At 34.1% G+C, this 19,887-nt stretch overlaps 1 protein-coding gene across 1 annotated transcript in view; it reads left to right on the top strand.

Moving 5' to 3' along the window:
* Nucleotides 1-19,887, top strand: part of LOC119828999 (atrial natriuretic peptide receptor 1) — a 58,344-nt gene that overhangs the window by 16,657 nt on the left and 21,800 nt on the right. The window contains exons 4-9 of the mRNA XM_038351346.1: nt 5,034-5,148; nt 7,482-7,629; nt 8,923-9,121; nt 11,427-11,518; nt 15,574-15,712; nt 17,170-17,251. Coding sequence (XP_038207274.1) covers nt 5,034-5,148; nt 7,482-7,629; nt 8,923-9,121; nt 11,427-11,518; nt 15,574-15,712; nt 17,170-17,251 — 775 coding nt within the window. The remainder of the gene's footprint in view (nt 1-5,033; nt 5,149-7,481; nt 7,630-8,922; nt 9,122-11,426; nt 11,519-15,573; nt 15,713-17,169; nt 17,252-19,887) is intronic.

Raw genomic sequence — 19,887 nt, 5'->3', positions numbered from 1 at the left:
CTTTCTCAATTATAGTTTTTAGTCGGTAGGAATAATGATTTAAATAATATATTATATAAGATTTGGATATTGCCGATCTATTTTGAAGCAATCCTCAATGTAATGCTTGAAATGAAATTCCCAATTAAGCTATAATTTGCGCTTTTTAGTATGTTTCTAATATAATTTTGTAATATTTTTTTTCTCACTGCTTGGCAAAAAATTTCTCTTCCCTCCGTCCACATCTTTCTGTTGTGAGATATTTTGCTTCAATTCTTACAGTGAGAGTCAAGCTCGTCCAATCGAATCTGGAATCTTTTACTCTCACTGGGTATCCACGTCGTGGTAATCTTTGCCCACAACTCTTCGGATATCCTGCAGACATGGCCAGCCCAGTTCCGTTTGAGCTCAGCAGCTTTGTGGGCTACAGCAACTATTTAAGTTTAATACTCTTTGAGGAATATTGCTGTAAATTGTATTATCTGTTAATTATTAATATAATCACATGATGTTAAGCTTAAACGTGAAATTAAAATAACTGTTCAAACAATATAATGTATCCTTAAAACAATTGAGATATTTTAGTTGAATTTTACCAAAAAAGCGATACGTATTTTAAATGGCGAAATGTTTTTGTAAAATATTATTTTCGTGTTGTTTTCATTTTTGAAGAGATGTTAGCGAAAAGGCCTTATCTAGAGGTCCAATTTACGACTTGTCAAGTATCCAAATTTATGAGTTTGTTTTCTTTGCGGAACTGATTCGTATAAAAATGTCTCGACTAATATTATAAATTCAAAAGTGTCTTAGCTTGTTTTAATACCATTTGGAGTAGTTGGGTAAACACACACAAATGTGAAAAGTTCGATATCTATATAGATAATAATAAATGGCCAGATGTGTTGGCCGTATTACTTGAAAACGGCTCGACTAATTCGGTTAAAGTTTTACTTTTTGTTAGTGCATAAGGAGGGTTCCTATGGAGAGAATAAACGTACCACGGGTGAAGCCGGGGCAGATCGTTTTTAATATAAAAGAAATGCCTTCTATTGAAGCGTGATTTATTTTTAAGTTTTTATATTTTACATCACAAATATTATTAAACGCAAATTTCCTACATTCATCATTTTCAATTTTTGACTCAATACTTCGTTAATTCGTTCAGGATAAAAATGGCCCAATAATTTCCTAATCCAATAGCTCCTTTCAACTAAATTTTCTTCATACCCTTTTTTACGTGGATAATTCTTGCAAATGTGCAGTATTCCAAGCGTTGAATCATGATTTTATACTACCCATATCTATACACTACAAGAACATACTCCGGAGAGCTGACCTAAGCTGTGGGTTATATCAGATTCTTACAGCTAAAACTCTACTGCGAGTATACTTCCATATTCTACTGCGTACTTCCTAGTATATTGTCTTTGTTTGTTTTTGTCAACACCGTGATTCCTTTATACCCGACTGTTTAAACACCAACAGAATTAGCTGAGCAGTATTAGCTGACCTGGTGATCGCTAACTAGCAACCGCTTTGCTTTGCAGGCGTTGACATAACAATGTGTATGAATTTAATATGTCAATGAATAATTGAAGTCGAATGCACAAAAAACACATTTAAAATGAACTATTAAGTTTTAAATTGCGCAACAGTATTATAACTCAAGAACGGTTCAACAGATTTCAATGATTTTTTGAATATTTGCATACTCTCTCCTAGGATAAATAGAATAACATATTATATTTGAGAAACTTGATACAGTAATATGATAAGAATACCAAATGGATTCTTTAACACAGTATAATAGTGTTTCCATATACTGTTTGTATATGGCAATATATACTGCCTTGTCAATATGTTTCGTACGTGATTTACGAAACTGTAGTGGGATCTTATAGGAGTCTATACTTATAATTTAGAACTGAAGAGTTTCACTGTTTGAATACGCTAATCTCAAGAAATACTGGACCGATTACTGAAATGATTACATCTGAGAATTGTTTTATTTATATTTGAAAATAAAAAAAATAAAAAAAATATCTATCAAGAATCGGGATTCGAACCTGTGACCTCGTCAAAAGGCGAAAGTGTTTCCACACGATTCAAGCAGATTCCGGCCTCATGAGCATATTTTTACATTCTTCATACATGCAAAAACGATTTTTCAATACGTATCAGAATTATTCAAACAATCAATTCTTCAGCTGTATATTTGTATAGATAAGCGACATTATATGAAAGTGTGTATACAAAAAATGTAAATAGTCTTTGTTAATAGAGTAAATCGGTTGCTACGTGATATTATACTTTTAGTTTTATTTCTATCCACAAACACTGTTTATTGAATCGGTTTGGCACCACGTGTACCTCGTACAATAATGCTCTGATTTGCGAGGTCTTTACGACCTGGTAATAATGAAAAGAGTTATGCGTTAGTAATTATAATTGGGTGGTAGAAACTTTAAAATAGATATAGATAATGCGGCGGCATAAAGCTATTAAAACTTTTCATCTTTAATTTAATTTGAAAGCCTGGCTTATAAGCAGAATAGTTTTTTACAAAATAAATATAACAAATGATGCTACTAGTAATTGCCCGTAGCTTCGCCCACGCGGTCTTAATTCTTTTCATGGTACCAACTTTCATACCCTATTTTATCCTCTTGGAGGTAGAATTTATCAAATTCCTTTCTTAGCGTATACCTACGTCATAATATCTATCTGAATGCCAAATTTCAAACCGATCCATCCAGCCGTTTGGGTTGTGCGTTGATCACTAAGTAAGTCAAAATTCGACTTTTCTTTATGCCTATTAGATTTTTGTTTAAAAAATGTTTTTTTGTTTAATTCATTTTTGAACGGAAAATTTATAGTTTAAATTCAATTGCTATAGTTAGTTGAGCAATATTTACTCGTTATAATTAACTAACATTTGCTTGTAATTAACGTGTTGTGTTCATCGAAATATCAAAGATTTTGTATTTAATGTTAATACAGAGTGAAAATTCGTTTAACCTCATTATTCTAAGATTATTAATACAGGTTTTTACATCTGTGTACAGACACTCACAAATAAATAATTTAAACAGACTTCGAAAAATCAGGAGTAACTTCATTTCACTGAACCTTTGTTCGTTTGAACCGGTTTTGCTAATTTGTTTTTGACTAGCGATCCGCCCCGGCTTCGCCCGTGGTACATATATAGCCTAAAGCCTTCCTCAATAAATGGGCTATCTAAAAGAACTTTTCAAAATGGACCAGTAGTTCCTGAGATAAGCGCGTTCAAACAAACAAACGAACTCTTCAGCTTTATAATATCAGTATAGATTTGAAACTTTGTGTCTTCCGTATGGTTTCATATCACTTTGATCTAGTTTAAATCATTTGATTATTAGTTTAATAGATCAATTTTATTGCCGTTTTATATTTTCTAGAAAATAATTATTGCTAATATTTGAACGTAAAGGTACATTGTCTTATAAAATGTCATAATATTTGCGACTACGAAAGAATTTAATCAGAATGTAATACAATCCGTGTTTACGACGCCATTATCGTGTGAACAGCAATGCAGCAAATTATTAGTACTTACTACTATAATAGCAGGAAATATTAATATTTCATTGTAAGGCAATATACTTTTAATTTTGAATGTGGGAAAGGAGCACGCTTAGGCACGAATTGGGCCAGCTCTCACCGAGGAAGAAGGTACCACATCCCCACAGAAGATCGGCGGGAAGTAATAGCATGCTGTCTTTTCGTTTCGTGATTGGGGGAGCCGGCCTATATTTTTTTCGTCACCCTTCCCAGTCCATCCTTTTATATATCCTTACTCTGACCAACCTAGGAAGCAAAAAATAGTTTTTTTTATCCACATCATCACTGCTCGAATCGGTGAAGGAAAATATAGTGAGGAAAAGCATGCATGGCCAAAAAAATCGACGACCAACCGCACTTTTTATTGAGGTGAAAAGTTACTTGGACATGTCACATGCAGCCGTATATAATTCGTACTATATCATCATCATCATCATCAGCCCATATATGTTCCCACTGCTGGGACACAGGCCTCCTATGAGGGTTCAGGCCATAATCCACCACGCTGGCCAAGTGCGGGTTGGCAGATGTCACATGTCGTCGAACTTTTAATTCTCGGACATGCCGGTTTCCTCACGATGTTTTCCTTCACCATTTAAGCAGTGGTGATGTTATCCACATGCGCAGATAAATTGAAAAATCAATTTATTTCCTGCACGCTCGGCCGGTCTCGAACCCCGACTTATCGATTTTGAAGTCCGAGGTTCTCACCACTGAGCCACCACTGCTTTTTTTCTACTATTATTCGTACTATATAAACTGGTTTAAATCAAGCTAAAATTCCCTTGTGTAATCTCTGTATCTTCAAATCATTTACTCGTGTGATTACACATCAAATCATAGCTTATTCTTTTTTTGCTTATTGATTCTACATTTACCTTAAAAGCACTTGAATTTCTTTTCAAGTAAATATAGGTAAAGACTACTATAAAAAATATCGACTAAAAGCTATACATGTCTGGTATTTGAGGAGGGTTTAAGAGCATTTCAACCCTTCTATTTACGATCACTTGCCTTAACATTATACGGAAGATCGTAAATTTATGAGCTATAGCAGCACCAGCTCTATTTCATAAAAAGAACCCTTCTTTGTGAAAAATCAGGTAACATTGTTATTTAGTGTGTAAATTCATATAGACATTTCTAAATAATTGTATCTACTTTTGTAAATGGAAATTTAGCAAAGGGCGGATGGAACTTTTTTTGGTAGTTTACAAAGGAATAGATGAGAGCTTCAGATATATTTTATTTTATTTTAAGGGGTAATCGTAGAAACTGCTCTACCGATTTTGCAAATTGTTTCACTGTTAGATATGCACGTGACCGTTGATTGCTATAGGCTATATAGATCACGGACGAAGTCGAGGCGAACATCTAGTGCAGTATATTAAAAACTCTATATTGACCATATATTTGGTGGTTCATTTTATATATCGACATTTTTCTTGTTACAGTCGTGGTTGTATGTGCGAGTCCCAACACTGTGAGAGAAATAATGCTGGCCGCAGACGACTTGAACATGGTCTCATCGGGGGAATATGTCTTCTTCAATATAGAATTGTTTTCAAAGTAAGTATTGAAAAGAAACCGACCTTCTTGACCGACTTGACCGCCTCCTTGGTACAGTGGTTAACGCGTGAGCGTAGAACCGAGGGGTCCTGGGTTCAATTCCCGGTGGGGACGCACAAAAAAAAAATGTCTCGGTCTGGCAGGACACAGAAGGCTGATCACCTACTTGTCCCTAAAGAAAATCGATCAGTGAAACGGATGTACATCATCTGCCCCATACCCCACTAGGGGACACGGGACTTCACTATACATTGAAAAGAAATGTTTGCAAAATCCAAAAATGCGCCCGTGCGTATAAACGCAAGGAAGCAAGTTACATAGCCCATTTATTGCGGAAGGCTATAAAGCCTTCCTCAATAAATGGGCTATGTAACACTATACTACAATATCAGTATAGATTATACTTCAACGATATAGTTTTTCGTGAATGACTATCAAACGACGATCAGTAAGAGGTCCATTTAAATATTTATTCGCGTAATACACATAAAGTTAATAATAGTTAATAAAAAAACTGATTAAATTAATTCATTTCTACCCAAGTAATCGTGTTTAAAATGAAAAAACGTGTAGATTTTTATTACTTTAATAGACCATTCCGGTTCTGTTATCTAAAATCATTTTTACTTTTAATAGAATTAATCACCTTGAGTTATATAAAATGCTACAGAGATATCTAAAATTAATTTTTAACAGAGGAAAAATTAATTGACATTATATCTAGAAAATGATACAATGATTCTGGAGATATCGTGATCCAAGCGAATGATAAATTTAATGGACCAAATTTCTGGTAGTAGAGCATTCTCGAACGCTTCGCAATATCAGTCGTGTAATAGTTACTGCGTATACAATAATTTTACAAATTTAAGACAATCATAAAACAATACTTGTTACATAATGCGATATCTAAGTAACACTGTTTCAGTTAGTTTATCAACCGTCTTCAAAAAAGGGAGGTCATCAACTCGATTATATTTTCTGATTTTGTAACCTCAAGCTTTCGTCTGAATGAATCGATTTTAATGATTCATTTATCATTTGAAAACCAGTAGTCCCATTTTAACTTGATCTACTTCTAACAATTGGAGGTGGTTTTATTTGTTTTAAATATAATTTGCTGATCCCGTAGTGACTGTTCCTTTCGGAATAAGTAGTAATAAATAATATACGTATGAAATATCTATATATCATGAAAATGTAACATAATAAATGTTTCTTTACAACTGGGCATAAATAATTTTGCTCGTACAGTATTATTTCTTATCAAATTGTGATTATTTGCCTATCGTGACGTTGGCGGTTGCATTTTATATTTTATCACACGACCTTTGATCATGACCTTTTTATAATACGGCAGTAGATTGCATATACTAATAATAACATTGCATTTAATATGTTTTAAATTCATCTACACTCATAAATTAATATGACTAGTTATTAACCGCGGCCGCGCCGGTGTGGTAAAAAAAATTTGTAAAGAAACCTATATAATCAGCCTGCTAACTGTCATCCGACTCATAAATCATACTATAATGTCGCTCCTGTTCGCCTTGATAGAAACAATTAAACTCGCTTTTGAAATTGCCGCTTTTCAGCCGTGGCTTTGTCCGCGTATTCTAAGAAAAAGACACTTCCCGGGGCTTTTTTTTCGCGTGCGACTTCCGGGATGAAAACTAATTTAATTAGCAAAGGAATCTTATTATAGAATAAAGAACTATATCGCTTATTAATCTGGTGTACGTTTGAGCAATTCCAGAATGTTTGTAAGGTTACGTTCCTACGAATGGTCGACGCTTTTTTATGTAATAGCGTCAACTGCGCTGGTGGTTCGCCTGATGGTAAGCGATCACCACCGCCTATGAACATTCGCAGTAGTGCCGTAACGCTTGCGTTACCCGCTTTTAATGGGTAAAGGGATAAGAAATGGATTAACAGGATGTATCAGGCGAACCATTCGCTCCTTTACCTGTTACTGCAATGAAAAAATAGAATGGAACATAGTATAAGTGGTAATTTAACATATTAATTATATTGCTAATGACAACATCGTTTTGCTCGCGTTCTTGATTTTTTTCGGCAAAATTTTACACCAACGCTCTTATTGATTTATAATCATAATATACTCGATTTTTATATAAATATAATTAATCATTACTTCCTTATTGATATAATAAAGGCGAAAGTGTGTTTGTTTGAAAGAGGCAACGTATGGATTTTTCGTATGATTTTTATGTCTGAACATAGGTAAAAGTCTAGAGGGATATACGCTATATTTATCACGGTAAAATGACATAACGGTCGGGAAGCTAGTAAACCCATTTCCTTTATAGCTTGGCGTCAGCATCCTCAAAGGAGCCATGGAAGGTGGAAGGTGATACTGATGAAAGAAATGAGCGAGCGAGACGGGCGTATAGCGCTGTTCTTACCGTCACCAGCCCGGCACCTGAGAAGAAGGAATATTTAGAGTTTTCTGACAAGGTATTATAAAGCGACTGCCTCCTTGGTACATGACCGCCTTCTTGGTGCATTTGTTAACGCGTGAGCGTACAAACGATCCTGGGTTCGATTCCCGGTGGGGACGCACAATAAAAAAAACGTCTCGGTCTGGCACACAGAGGGCTGATCACCTACTTGTCCTTAAAAAAAATCGATCAGTGAACCAGATGTATATCATCTGCTCTGGGGTATGCAGTAGGGGACACGGGACTTCACTTTTATTACAAAGCGAAGATTTTCATTCTCTAATAAACAGTAACTATTTGTGTTTTCTTCTATTTTGTTGTACGATATGATTACTGACGTGAATTCCCGTGTCGTCTTGTGGGGCAAATGAGGCAAATACGTTGAGAAGTTTTTATGGATAAGTTAATGATCCCCACCGGGTATCAAACTCAGGACCCCTCTATGCCCGGGCGTCAAAAACTGTTGACTATAATACCAAAGGCGGCGGTCGAAATTTAATATATTATTTGATAAAAAAAACATATTCGTCAATTCAAAGCGAAATAGAGATGGAATATTAACTTACAAAATGACGTATGTATCTACATTTTGTATGCATATTTGTATGTATATAAAAGCTTTATGTACATTATATTTACAATTAAAAAATATGATGACATGTTTTATATTGTGTTCTCCGACTAAAACGAGTAGACTTTAATTTAATAAAAAAATAATAGACAAAGCGAAAATAAAATTCACAGAGAATGTGGTTTTCTAAAAATAAAACATGTACAAAAACTTTTTGTAGTATTCGAAATAACATTTTGTTTCAATTACCTTTTGTTGAGGTTAAAGCCCTGCTATATTATTTTTAAGAATTCAATAAACCTACCTATGTATTATTAAAAGTTTTACCCTTTTATATTTTTAAAAAATAAAAAAAAGTTATAAATTAAATATCTAAATTGACAGTATGGATATTAAATAATTAGGAGATTGTTATTGCAAGATAAATAACATAGAATATACTATAAATTAATAAGAATTTACTTAAGACATTTTAAGGCGTAATATGGCTGCTTATTTTAAATCTTAATTAGTCTACTATTACTAAACGTCTATTAGTCTTAATAAGTTGACCGATTAAATTTGTCACGTTTTAAATTAATTTGAGATATTTATATCCCTCTAATGTGTGAATTAAATGTAATGTGTCCGCATACAATTCGTTTTCCCCAATACAATTATCGCTTTACAACGAAGAAAACGCCAAAACAGTAACACACACACTATCTCTGATTCAATATTCGATGTTCGCCATCTCAGGTCAAAGACCTTGCCGCTACGAAGTATAACTACACTTTCGGCAAAGGCGAGGTTGTGTCTACGTTCGTAGCTGCGTTCTACGACGCAGTGCTGCTCTACGCGTTTGCGCTCAACGACACTCTACGCCAGGCGGCTGACCCCCGGGGTCAGCTAGATGGCGCTGCGGTCATTAGAAACATGTGGAATCGAACGTTTCAAGGTCTGTGCTTTATGAGGGTATATGCTTGATTGTCTGTGCTGTTTATTTATCTTCTTCTTTGTACACATGAATAACCTTTAAAGACTTCATACAAAAATCTACTAATGATATTTTTTATGTCTAGCCCTGCAAATTTATGAGCGGTGCTGATCGTTTACCGTCAAGCGAACCACCAGCTCAGGAGCTTGCTATGACATAAAAAAAAATAATGATTAATCTTATAAACTTACAATCTATGCACTAAAATTAAACAATAATAAATATACAATTAATAACTAATAATACAAGCAAGACCCCTTGCTAACTCACGGGACGGCACGTGAATATGTCCACACATCCATAGAGTTTATGTGGGTCTAAATTTGTCTATGTATAATCAAGTTTGTGGATCGGGATTAATGGTAATTGGACTGATTAATCTTAAATAGAATTGTCTGTTTTATGATGTACTCGCAATTAAATATCTTTTCTTATTTCATGGAGATTACTATGTGAGTCTTACTAAAAGATCTAGGTCGATAACTTATATTAAGTCTGGGTCTATTTGTAGAAACGATTCATCAGCAAATAAGATTATTTAGCGATAGACCATTTTACTAATGATAATAATAAAATAATTAAAAGTTTATTTTAATAAACAGTTCACGAAAGTCCAAACCAAATGGCATAATTTTATAAAATTGTAACTCAAAATAGAATCGTTTTTACCCAAAATACATATTAGGGTATAATCAAAGCACAAAAAACTTATTGGCTCTGAGTATCTACTCTTTGTATCGTTTATATCATTGTAATTAACTGACTCTGGTCTTCACTTCATTACATCTTATCTTCTAATATAATAAAGATTTGCTTTTTTCTAGTTTGTAATGTATCCATACAAAAACTACTCGACCGATTTTAATAATTCTTACACCATAAGAAAGCTGCATCTTCACTGAGTAAAATGGATTATATAAGTAACACGGGCGAAGCCAGGCCGGGCAGCTAGTATCTATACTGTACCGAATTTCATACAAATACAATAAGGTGTTATTGCGTAAAACCGTAACACTCATCCATACATCCATCCATACGTACAATCTTTCGCGTTTATAATATTAGTGAGACGATAATGTCGCAATTATATAATTAACTTAGGAATCTGGATCGATACATGCCTAACTTGGAATCGACAAATCAACGAAGTGCGTAAAAAGGTTTTTGCTGCTGCTAGTTCCATTCGTCGGCTACGCAACTTTCTGCCGATACCCACTAAAATTGCGCTTGTGCAAACACTCCTTTTACCAATTATAGATTATGCGGACGTGTGTTATCCTGACCTCTATGAATATCACCTTGACTGCCTTGAGCGCCTTCAAAACTTTTGTATAAGATTCGTGTTTGGCTTGCGCAAATACGATCATGTTTCCGATTTTCGCACTAAGCTCAATTGGCTTCCCATTCGTCTTCGCCGAAATACTCACATCCTTCACCTCCTGTACTGTGTTCTGTTTGATCCGAAAACTCCGCCATACTTAAAAGAGAGATTTGAGTTCCTTGTGTCTAATATCCACCCAATTCGATCGTCAAATAAGTCTCGTCTTGCTATGCCAGCTCATATCAATCACCTATATAATTCTTCCTTTACTGTGCGGGCCATTAGACTATGGAATGATTTGCCATTGGACATAAGAGAAGCTCAATCTCTACTCACATTCAAAACACTGCTGAAGCAATTTTATCTGTCTAATTAATAAGTAATAAAGTCTCCGTATGTGCCTTTGTAAACTAGTAAATAAGTCCTTTTTGTTTATTTTTATTGTATTTTTTTTTATTATTTTGGCATATGTGTAATTTATGTATTTCTCTTATTATATATAATATGTCCTTCTATTTTTGTATGTTTTATGTATATCTATTGTATATATGTATTTAAAATGTAATCGCACCTATTCCCCATACTTATATTTCCCACAGCTTCTCCTTGACCACCAGGTTGTCTGGAAGAGATCGCTGCCTTAGCGATAAGACCGCCTGTTGTGCTCGTAAATGTTCATGTTTTAGTGTATATACATATTCTTTGTTACTTTATGTTATCATTGGTGCACAATAAAGTGTTTTTGTTTGTTGTTGTTTGTTTGTTTAACTAACGGTCCGCCCGGCTTCATCCGTGGTACATTTATAGCCTATAGCCCAATAAATGGGCTATCTAACACTGAAAGAAATTCTCATATCGGACCAGTAGTTCCTGAGATTAGTGCATTCAAACAAACAAACTCTTCAGCTGTATGCTATAAGTATAGATATGTAATTGTGTTACCAGGAATAACTGGAGAGGTGATAATAAACGAAAATGGAGATCGTGTGGCCTCATACTCATTACTAGATATGAATCCTACAACAAGCGAATTCGAGGTTAGTTGTGTTTTGAATATTAATGAATATTGTGTATTTATTAAGTTCGCGTGACAAATAGTGGGCCATTCGGACTGGATGCCCTTAGAATTTGTTAGGATTATAGAGAGAATATTGTTTGCTTATTTCTTGTTGCGATGTAGCTGAAGAAATGCTGGACCGATTTTAAAAATTCATGTGCCGTCAGAATGCTTTAGCTACCGAGAAACATGTGCATACATATATGTTTTCTTTATCGCCGGCTAATCCATTTGAAGCCGCGACGAGAGCTAGTCTTAATATAAATTACGTGTCTGTCACGTTGTTTGTCCGCGATGGACCTAAACTACTCAACCGATTTTAATCAAATTTGCACACCATGTGCAGTTTGACCAACACAAAAGATAAGATAGTTTGTTATTTCAATAATGGTCAATGACTACCCGGGCGGAGCCGGGGCGTGCAGCTAGCCTTATATATATGGTATTGTAAAATAAATCCGTTGGTAGTTATGTTAAGTTATTAAGTTAAGTTCCCCGTGACCACGCTCTATATAAAGTGTTCGAAACGTCGGCTTAATAATATAATGTATAATATATAATGAATAAATCGCGTTTAAAATCCGTTAAAAAGTTTTTAATTCCTAATCATAGGATCTATTACATACTAGACGCTCATCCCGGCTCCGTCATAAGCTACTACTTTACGGCGATTTTATGTGAAGCTGTGGTACTTCTCCGGTGCGAGCTGGCTCAATACGTATCGAAGCGAGTCGAGCCTCCCACATACACAATGTTATATTTTTAATTAAATTTGACGACAAGCGTCGATATCGCAGCTTATTAGGGTCCACTTATAGTCTCGCAAGAGTGATGTTATACCATGTAATCAATTTACACCGTTCATTAATGTTTCGCTACTTGCTATAATATTATCTTGTCGGTATGTTTTTCAAGCGACTTGGAAAAAAAAAACGTTACCAATTCGACTGTGTTTTAATGTGTTTGTTCAACTTTCTACTGGGTTAAGCGAATTTTATGATAGTTTTTATTTAAAGACTGGTGCCTCCCATGTGTCCCATCCCTCGAATTTGGTCTTGTTTGGTCTTTTTTAAAAATTTGATAGCGATTTAGTTTATTTTTAATTATCTTTTAGAAACTGCAAGTTTAGTAAAAATTTATAGATGTATTATTTAATTTGATACTTAGCATCAATATTTAGCATTACTGATATTATAATTAAGAATCACAACACGTGCCTGAGGTGGCGTAACCATTAACATACTGGACAGGTAGGCAATCAGATAGATGGACCGGAAACTGTCATAGTGTGTTGTGTTGCATTATAAAATAACCAGTGCGCCCGGTTTCACCCGCGTAAGTCTGTATCCCGTAAGAATATCGGGATAAGCCTTGCCTATGTATTATTCCAGTCATCCAGCTATCTATAAAAATAAAGATTGAATGAAAGATCATCTACAAAGATAGCAAACCGCAAGTCCGTGGTACTTAATATATAGCCTATAGCTCTCAAAGGTTACGTGCGTATCGGTCTGGTAGTTTCTGAGAGTAGTGCGTTCTAACATACAAGCTCTTAAGCGTTTGATTATTAGTATACATAATAAAACTATTTCTTAATATTAGTATGAATGTTATAAAAACTTAAAGTATGAGAGTCGCACATTTCGTTAAGAATTAAACTAATTCGCAGGAAAATTCCACAACCCAGCAGGAGATCGTTGTGAAGCATTAGAATGCTATTGTGCTTCGTACGGTGAGTGGGGTATTCGGAAGTCCGTTTCCTTTTCCTCACCCTTCCTAGTCCGACCCTTCTTTCCTATCGTCGAGATTTCCTTATCTCTTACTCCATTTAAGCGGGCAATTCAATTGTAAAGGCATTAAATGATATTATGTAAGGAAATTAGATATATTATGTACCTACTTAGTTATTGGTAACTAAGCAATCAGGAAAGAGCCATTAGAGCATGGTTCATCAGGATATAACGAGGTTTCAATTTCCTCTTCAAGTGTAATTTAGCGAACTCGCTCTGTTAATACAGTGATTTGTTGTTTTAACGAAATTATTTTAATCAATTTTGCTTGCAAACAATTTGATGCGTCCAAAATATTTGTATTTCTGGACCATTAAATTAACCGCGCGATGAATTAACGAGTCACTCGTAAATTTATCGCGTGGTTATGATTGTATGGGTGTTACAGGGAAACGCATTGGCCGTGTTTTTGCGGTCCTATGTAACCTCTTGCATATTAATGTATCAATAAGCTATTTATATTATAATCATATAAAGTCCACCCATTCTGAATTCAAAGAATTGTTGTCACAGGAGGAAAATTAAACAAATTTAATTTCGAAGATAATGACGTTTTAGTAATTGACTATGTTATTATAAATTTCTTATTTTTCTCATAAATCGTTCATGGGTTAAAAAGATATCTATCTTATCACGAACAAGCAGTTTTGATAGAGCGATAACGATTAAGTATGGGAGCTTTCCAAAATTCAATAATATAAATTATCAATTGTGTATCAAAGAAAACTAATTAACTAACAAAGAAAACTAAAAGGCTGACTAACTGCCTGACAAATTTTAACTTTACAAGTCCAGTCGTTGTCGAAATTTCTGATCGACTTGTGACAGTAGGTTTTTTATCAGATCATTACTTATTTGTTTTCCATGTTTTACTTTGCTGTATTCTTCATATAAAGAATAATTATCCCAAAGCCACAAAAACATACGCCCACAGCTTCGCCTGCGCAGTCAAGCCAAATTCTCATTGAAGTAAATTGTTACCTTACGATTAAAAGCCATTATAACTCTTGTATCCCACCCACCTCAATACAGAAATCATGTCATAAAATCGTTTCGTTATGACGTGAAAAATAGACACTCTTTCTCATTTATAATATTAGTATGGATGGTTATTATATTAACCTAGCGGCCCGCCCCGGCTTCGCCCGTGGTATATATATAGCCTATAATGCCTTCCTCAATAAATGGGCTATCTAACATTGAAATAATTTTTCAAATCGGACGGTGCGTTCAAACATACAACCAAACTCTGCAGCGTTATAATATTAGTGTAGATAAAAAAACATAACATTTTGTTTGAAGTTATTTATTCAATAAATTATGAAAATCCATCACGAGCGAATCAAATAACGTTTCTCATTTAAAAATCTGACTCGATATACTTAATGAAAATGTCAAAATTGTCAGCGGATGATATTCTTTGTGTTTCGTGCGACTGACGGGGAATGAATCTCCGGAGATTTCATACAAAAAATTAATATCAGACTTTATAGAGCCTTTAGTATATTATATTTTCAACCGACGTCCCGAAAACGAAGGAAAACGAAGGTGCTTTTTGAATATATTTTTTGGACTTGTTATTCGAGAACTCTGTAGGTTATCAGCCGAGATTCGAATCGAATGAGATTCTATAAGATTAACATGAAAACATCGCAGTGGTTACATGTTATGTTCTAAACATAACAATGTATTACGTATAGAAATTAAAGACGTTTTAACGGATTTTAAACGCGATTTTTTTGTTATATTATTAACCCGACGTTTATAATATCTAAATGTGTAATACTCGCGTAAAATCAAACACAGAAGAAAATAAAATGTATTACGTATTTTTTTTTACTTTTATTAACTAGAATCGTAACCCATTGAAGCCTACATCTGTGCTTACATTCCAACTGAAATTTTATATATTTATAACCTTACCTATAAGGTTGCCGCTTAAAGATCACAGAACGGATGGTTACCGTGACGTTTTAATTCAGTACTAATTCCAGTGTAGTAAATTAATAGCGCTAGACGACCTATATAGCTCCGTCTTTTGCGCACCATAGAATTAGTCCCGCTATTGACTGACTTCGTAGTCACAGCAACCTCCTAGTTTTCTTTGTTGAAGCTGATTTTCGAACCTGTAGTAAATATTAATCCATGCGTGATGCCGATTCCAAAGCAGTGCGACGTCTATTTGAGTATATAAGCCTTTGAGTCGGAGTTTCAATGTGATATGATATTATGATAACCCCAACAGGTGGTAGCGACGTATATAGCAGCGAACTCGTCCCTTCAATTCGTTGAGAACCGACCCATCCACTGGGCGGGCGGGCGGACCACCCCACCCCCTGACACGCCGCGCTGTGGTTTCGACGGTTCACTCTGTCCCGACAATTGTAAGTACATAATATGTATGATATAGTAAGTGTTGTGCATATATTTAGTTTATGTCATCGTCAGTTCATATTTGTTCTCACTGGGACGCAGGTCGTATGAGGACTATAAACCACCACGCTGACCGATTGCGGGTTGGACAGATGTCACATGTCGTCGACCTTTTGACGTGTCGGTTTCGTCACGATGTTTTTAAATTGAAAAATCAAGTTATTTCTTGCACTCTTTTAAGTCTTAACCACTGAGACACCAATACTCTGCACGCATGCTACGATTGCCCTTAGTTTATAACCTAAATTAATATAATAGAACAACGATATTGAAAATTTAATTATAAAGACACAATGTGTGTTGTTTTTTGCGGATACATAAACGCCTCTAGCGAGCCCCGTGTATAACTTTAATCAAAACACAGCGTTATATAAAACAATTCATTTCTAAAAATAAACACGTATTTTTCGTTTGTATCTAATTTGTCTTTCAATTCACGTTTATATCAGAAACCTAAGTTGGTTCGCGTACATTTTTCTTTTGAAAATAGTGATCGAGAAATTTCTTGTGATTGGTAATCTTGGCCAAGAGAGATGCGTCACGTTTCTCATCTTTTATATCGAATGTCTTCTACAATTTTAATTTACCTGCTTTTTTTCAGTCTTTGACGAGAAATATGTCTTTTAAATATTTACTATTGAGTCATGTGCTTACACGCTGTATGAGTTTCATACGCCATTTTGTTTAATATCTATCACAATTCTGTTTTTTCTTATCTCGTTTTTGTCATTTTCTAAATAGAAATTAAAAACTTTTTAACGGATTTAAAAGCGATTCAGTCTTCCCGTGACCACGCTCGCTGTAAAGTGATCGAAACGTCGGGTTAATAATATAATGAATAAGTCGCGTTTAAAATCCGTTAAAAAGTTTTTAATTTCTAAATGTATAATACTCGCGTAAAATCAAACACAAGAAAATACTATGTTCTAAATAAACCAATTACAAAAAATTCTTTCATCAGTCGATATTGACGGGATGTCTGATTGTCTGTATGTTTCACGCGTGAATCTTGTGCTACATATAGTTAACAGATATGGATGGATAAGGCAGTGGTGGGGCGGACCTCGGACTTCAAATCGCTAAATCGGGGGTTCGAGACCAGGTGAACGTGCAGGAAATAGATTGATGTTTCAACTTATCTGCGCATTGGATAGCATCACCATTGTTCAAAACAGTAATAAAAGACATCGTGAGGAGACCGGCCAAGTGGCGGTCCAAGATTCACAAACTTCGACGATATGCGACATCTACCAACCCGCACTTGGCCAACGTTGTGGATTGTGGTCTGAATTCTCATAGGGGACCCGTGTCCCAGCATTGAGAATAAATACATGTGGGCTGATGATGATATGTATTGATTATTTTATTTATTTTTATTAACATACATAATTTATTTATTTTATTTCAGCGCTGCCCGTATATGCCATCCTGTCTATCGTACTAAGCTCTGTGGTCGTAATCTTGGCAATACTCTCTATGTTTATTTATAGGTAAGTACAAACAGCTGTTTATGAGTGTTATTCATCATCAAATGTTTGTTTATTTACATCGTATTTGAAGAGAATTAATACAGAATGCGCATGCGCGTTGTTGTCGACGTCATATTATATTCGTTGAAACAATGTAACGAATTTCATGAGCTATCGTTCTTTGTACTTATAAACAGAAAATTATATATGTAAATGTTTGCTTCGATTGATATAAAAAAAAATTACTATTAGAGAGCCATGTTCACAAGGCAACTTTCTTACTAACTTTGTTTATTTGCTTTTCTTTCACGTTGCAACGGAGTGATTTTATGATAATATGATTATCATAAAATGTGTGGGGGTGATTTTTACCGCCATGAAATATCTCATTCCCATGGGAATTGTACGGATAGAGTAGTTTATATCTATCTCAAGACTATAAAATCGTATAAAATTAATTCGTTGCAACGCGAAAGAAAGTCAAACAAACAAAATAGATACACGCTTACGCATTTATAATAATTAATTTTTATATCGTCTACAATCTTTAAATGCACCCAAACGTTAAAACCTTCGAGGTCTTGTTAGCAATTCCCTTAACTTTATTTGCTACCATTATTACAAATACGTTATTTTCTTACAAAACTTTATTAAAACAAAGGAATAAAATTCCGTTCGCACAAATTATATTTACCGTCTTGATTTATTGTTTCCTGAAATATTGTACAGTCGACTAATGCGTCCCATTTTAAATTTAAACAGAAATGTATGAAACAGATTTACATTTATGTTTTGCTTGTGTACGAGTTTTTCGTAGTGTTAATTTCAATAATAACTCTGCAATGCAGCATTGCTATATTGAATGTTATGTATAATTCAATAAATATTAGTGATTGATTTGATTTGATTTGATAGAAAATCTAAACAAATGAGCGTATATTATATCATACTATATGCATGCATTTACAATATTTAAATTGATCATGGCTTTATTTATGATATGCTATATTTTATAAATATCCAGTATTGAAATATTCTTGTATCATATTTTTACAAAGCTGAAATGTGAAAAATATCCAAAATAATTTCTGCGTATGATGATGTTTGGTATACGGTATGAACTGACTTAGATGATAAGTAATACTTTTTATCCCGATTAAATGATCCCTTGGCATAAAACAGGAATCTTGATATCCGGGCGAAGCCGGGACGAGAGGATTTCTAATATATTGACGAATAGATTGATTCTAAAATATCGAAGTGTACCTTAAAATCTACTTAGTACCTTATGTAAATGTCTATTATTAATTAACAGACACCCTACCGTGACTAACACCGTACAGGTTCTAATAGTTCTCAAATTTCCAGCTCGTTATATAAGGAACAATTTATTTATCTCAACGACCTAACTAAATAACTAAAGACGTTGCTATCTTCTCTATTTAACTTTTAGGTTTAAACTTCACCTGGCTGCCTTTGCTGCATGAAATTTTTAATTCTAACTAACTGTAAAATCATTCTATTCATTGTATTATATAAGTATTAAATCGACACAAAATTTTATAAGAAAAAGATTTAAAACATGTTTGTACGATGAATGGATTGTGTCTTTTATCAGAAAATAGAAATAATTCATCAATACTCTTTTAAAATGGCATTACATGTTTTTATAAGAAAATAGGATTCCAAATGGATATTTCAGGAACCTCGTAAAATAAATCCGTTTAATTCTTCGTATCTAACAGCTTCTAAATAAAGGACTCCCTTTTAACGATACTAAAAATGGAACAGATTTTATTTTCTTCGTCACAATCAATAGGTTTGACATCTGCAAGGCTGTATATTGTTCAAGCGCTTTTCTTCTTATTTCGCTTTAATAAAAGTTAAAAGTAGCTTCTAAACTTACTTTGAAAAGCGATATATAAATATTACATTGCGTTATGTTATCGTAGAATTTGAGGTTTAAAAAGGAAGAAGTTATGAAATTATTTATGTACGTTTATGTATACAAATTACTTATATAGCATCTTTCTATATCATCTCTAACAAAAAATTAAATTCACTTACACTTAATAATTATGTGTTATACTGAAAATTAAGTTGTAAAAAATTATTTTCCCGCTTTGATGGGACGACTCTGTGAATCTCCTGAACTATACACTCATATAAACATAAATATTAACTGTAAATATACAACTTATACTACACTCACACACACACACACACACACACACACATATCTTTTTTACCTTTTTTTGTCTGGCATATAAAAAAAAAGATTTAAGTTCATAAGTTTAACTAAAGACGTTTAGTCTAAACGTTAGTTTTGTTTCAAATAAATTCTATTTTATTTTTTTAATTCATCTGCTTGCCTGCCGGCGTCATCTTTGCATAATATAGATTAATGTTTAACACTGTAAGAACATACGTTCTGTCAGTGGGACAGATGTTGGAGCCTTATTCAAGAAATAGCCTTACCCCGTTTTATCCACGTAGTACCCGATATAATATAGCGTAAAGCCTTCATCAATAAATGGGCTACCTAACAGTGAAATTTTTAAATCTGAAAAATAATGATCATCGTTCCACAGGCTGCAGCTCGTAATTAATATTAAAGCAAATGTGGATTTTATTGTTTATCCTTCTCTCACGTAGCA

The sequence above is a fragment of the Zerene cesonia genome, chromosome 9, assembly GCF_012273895.1.
Source record: "Zerene cesonia ecotype Mississippi chromosome 9, Zerene_cesonia_1.1, whole genome shotgun sequence".
Classification (NCBI taxonomy): Eukaryota; Metazoa; Arthropoda; class Insecta; order Lepidoptera; family Pieridae; genus Zerene; species Zerene cesonia.
Note: the sequence above shows the minus strand (reverse complement) of the source record. Positions and strands in the feature narration are given on the sequence as shown.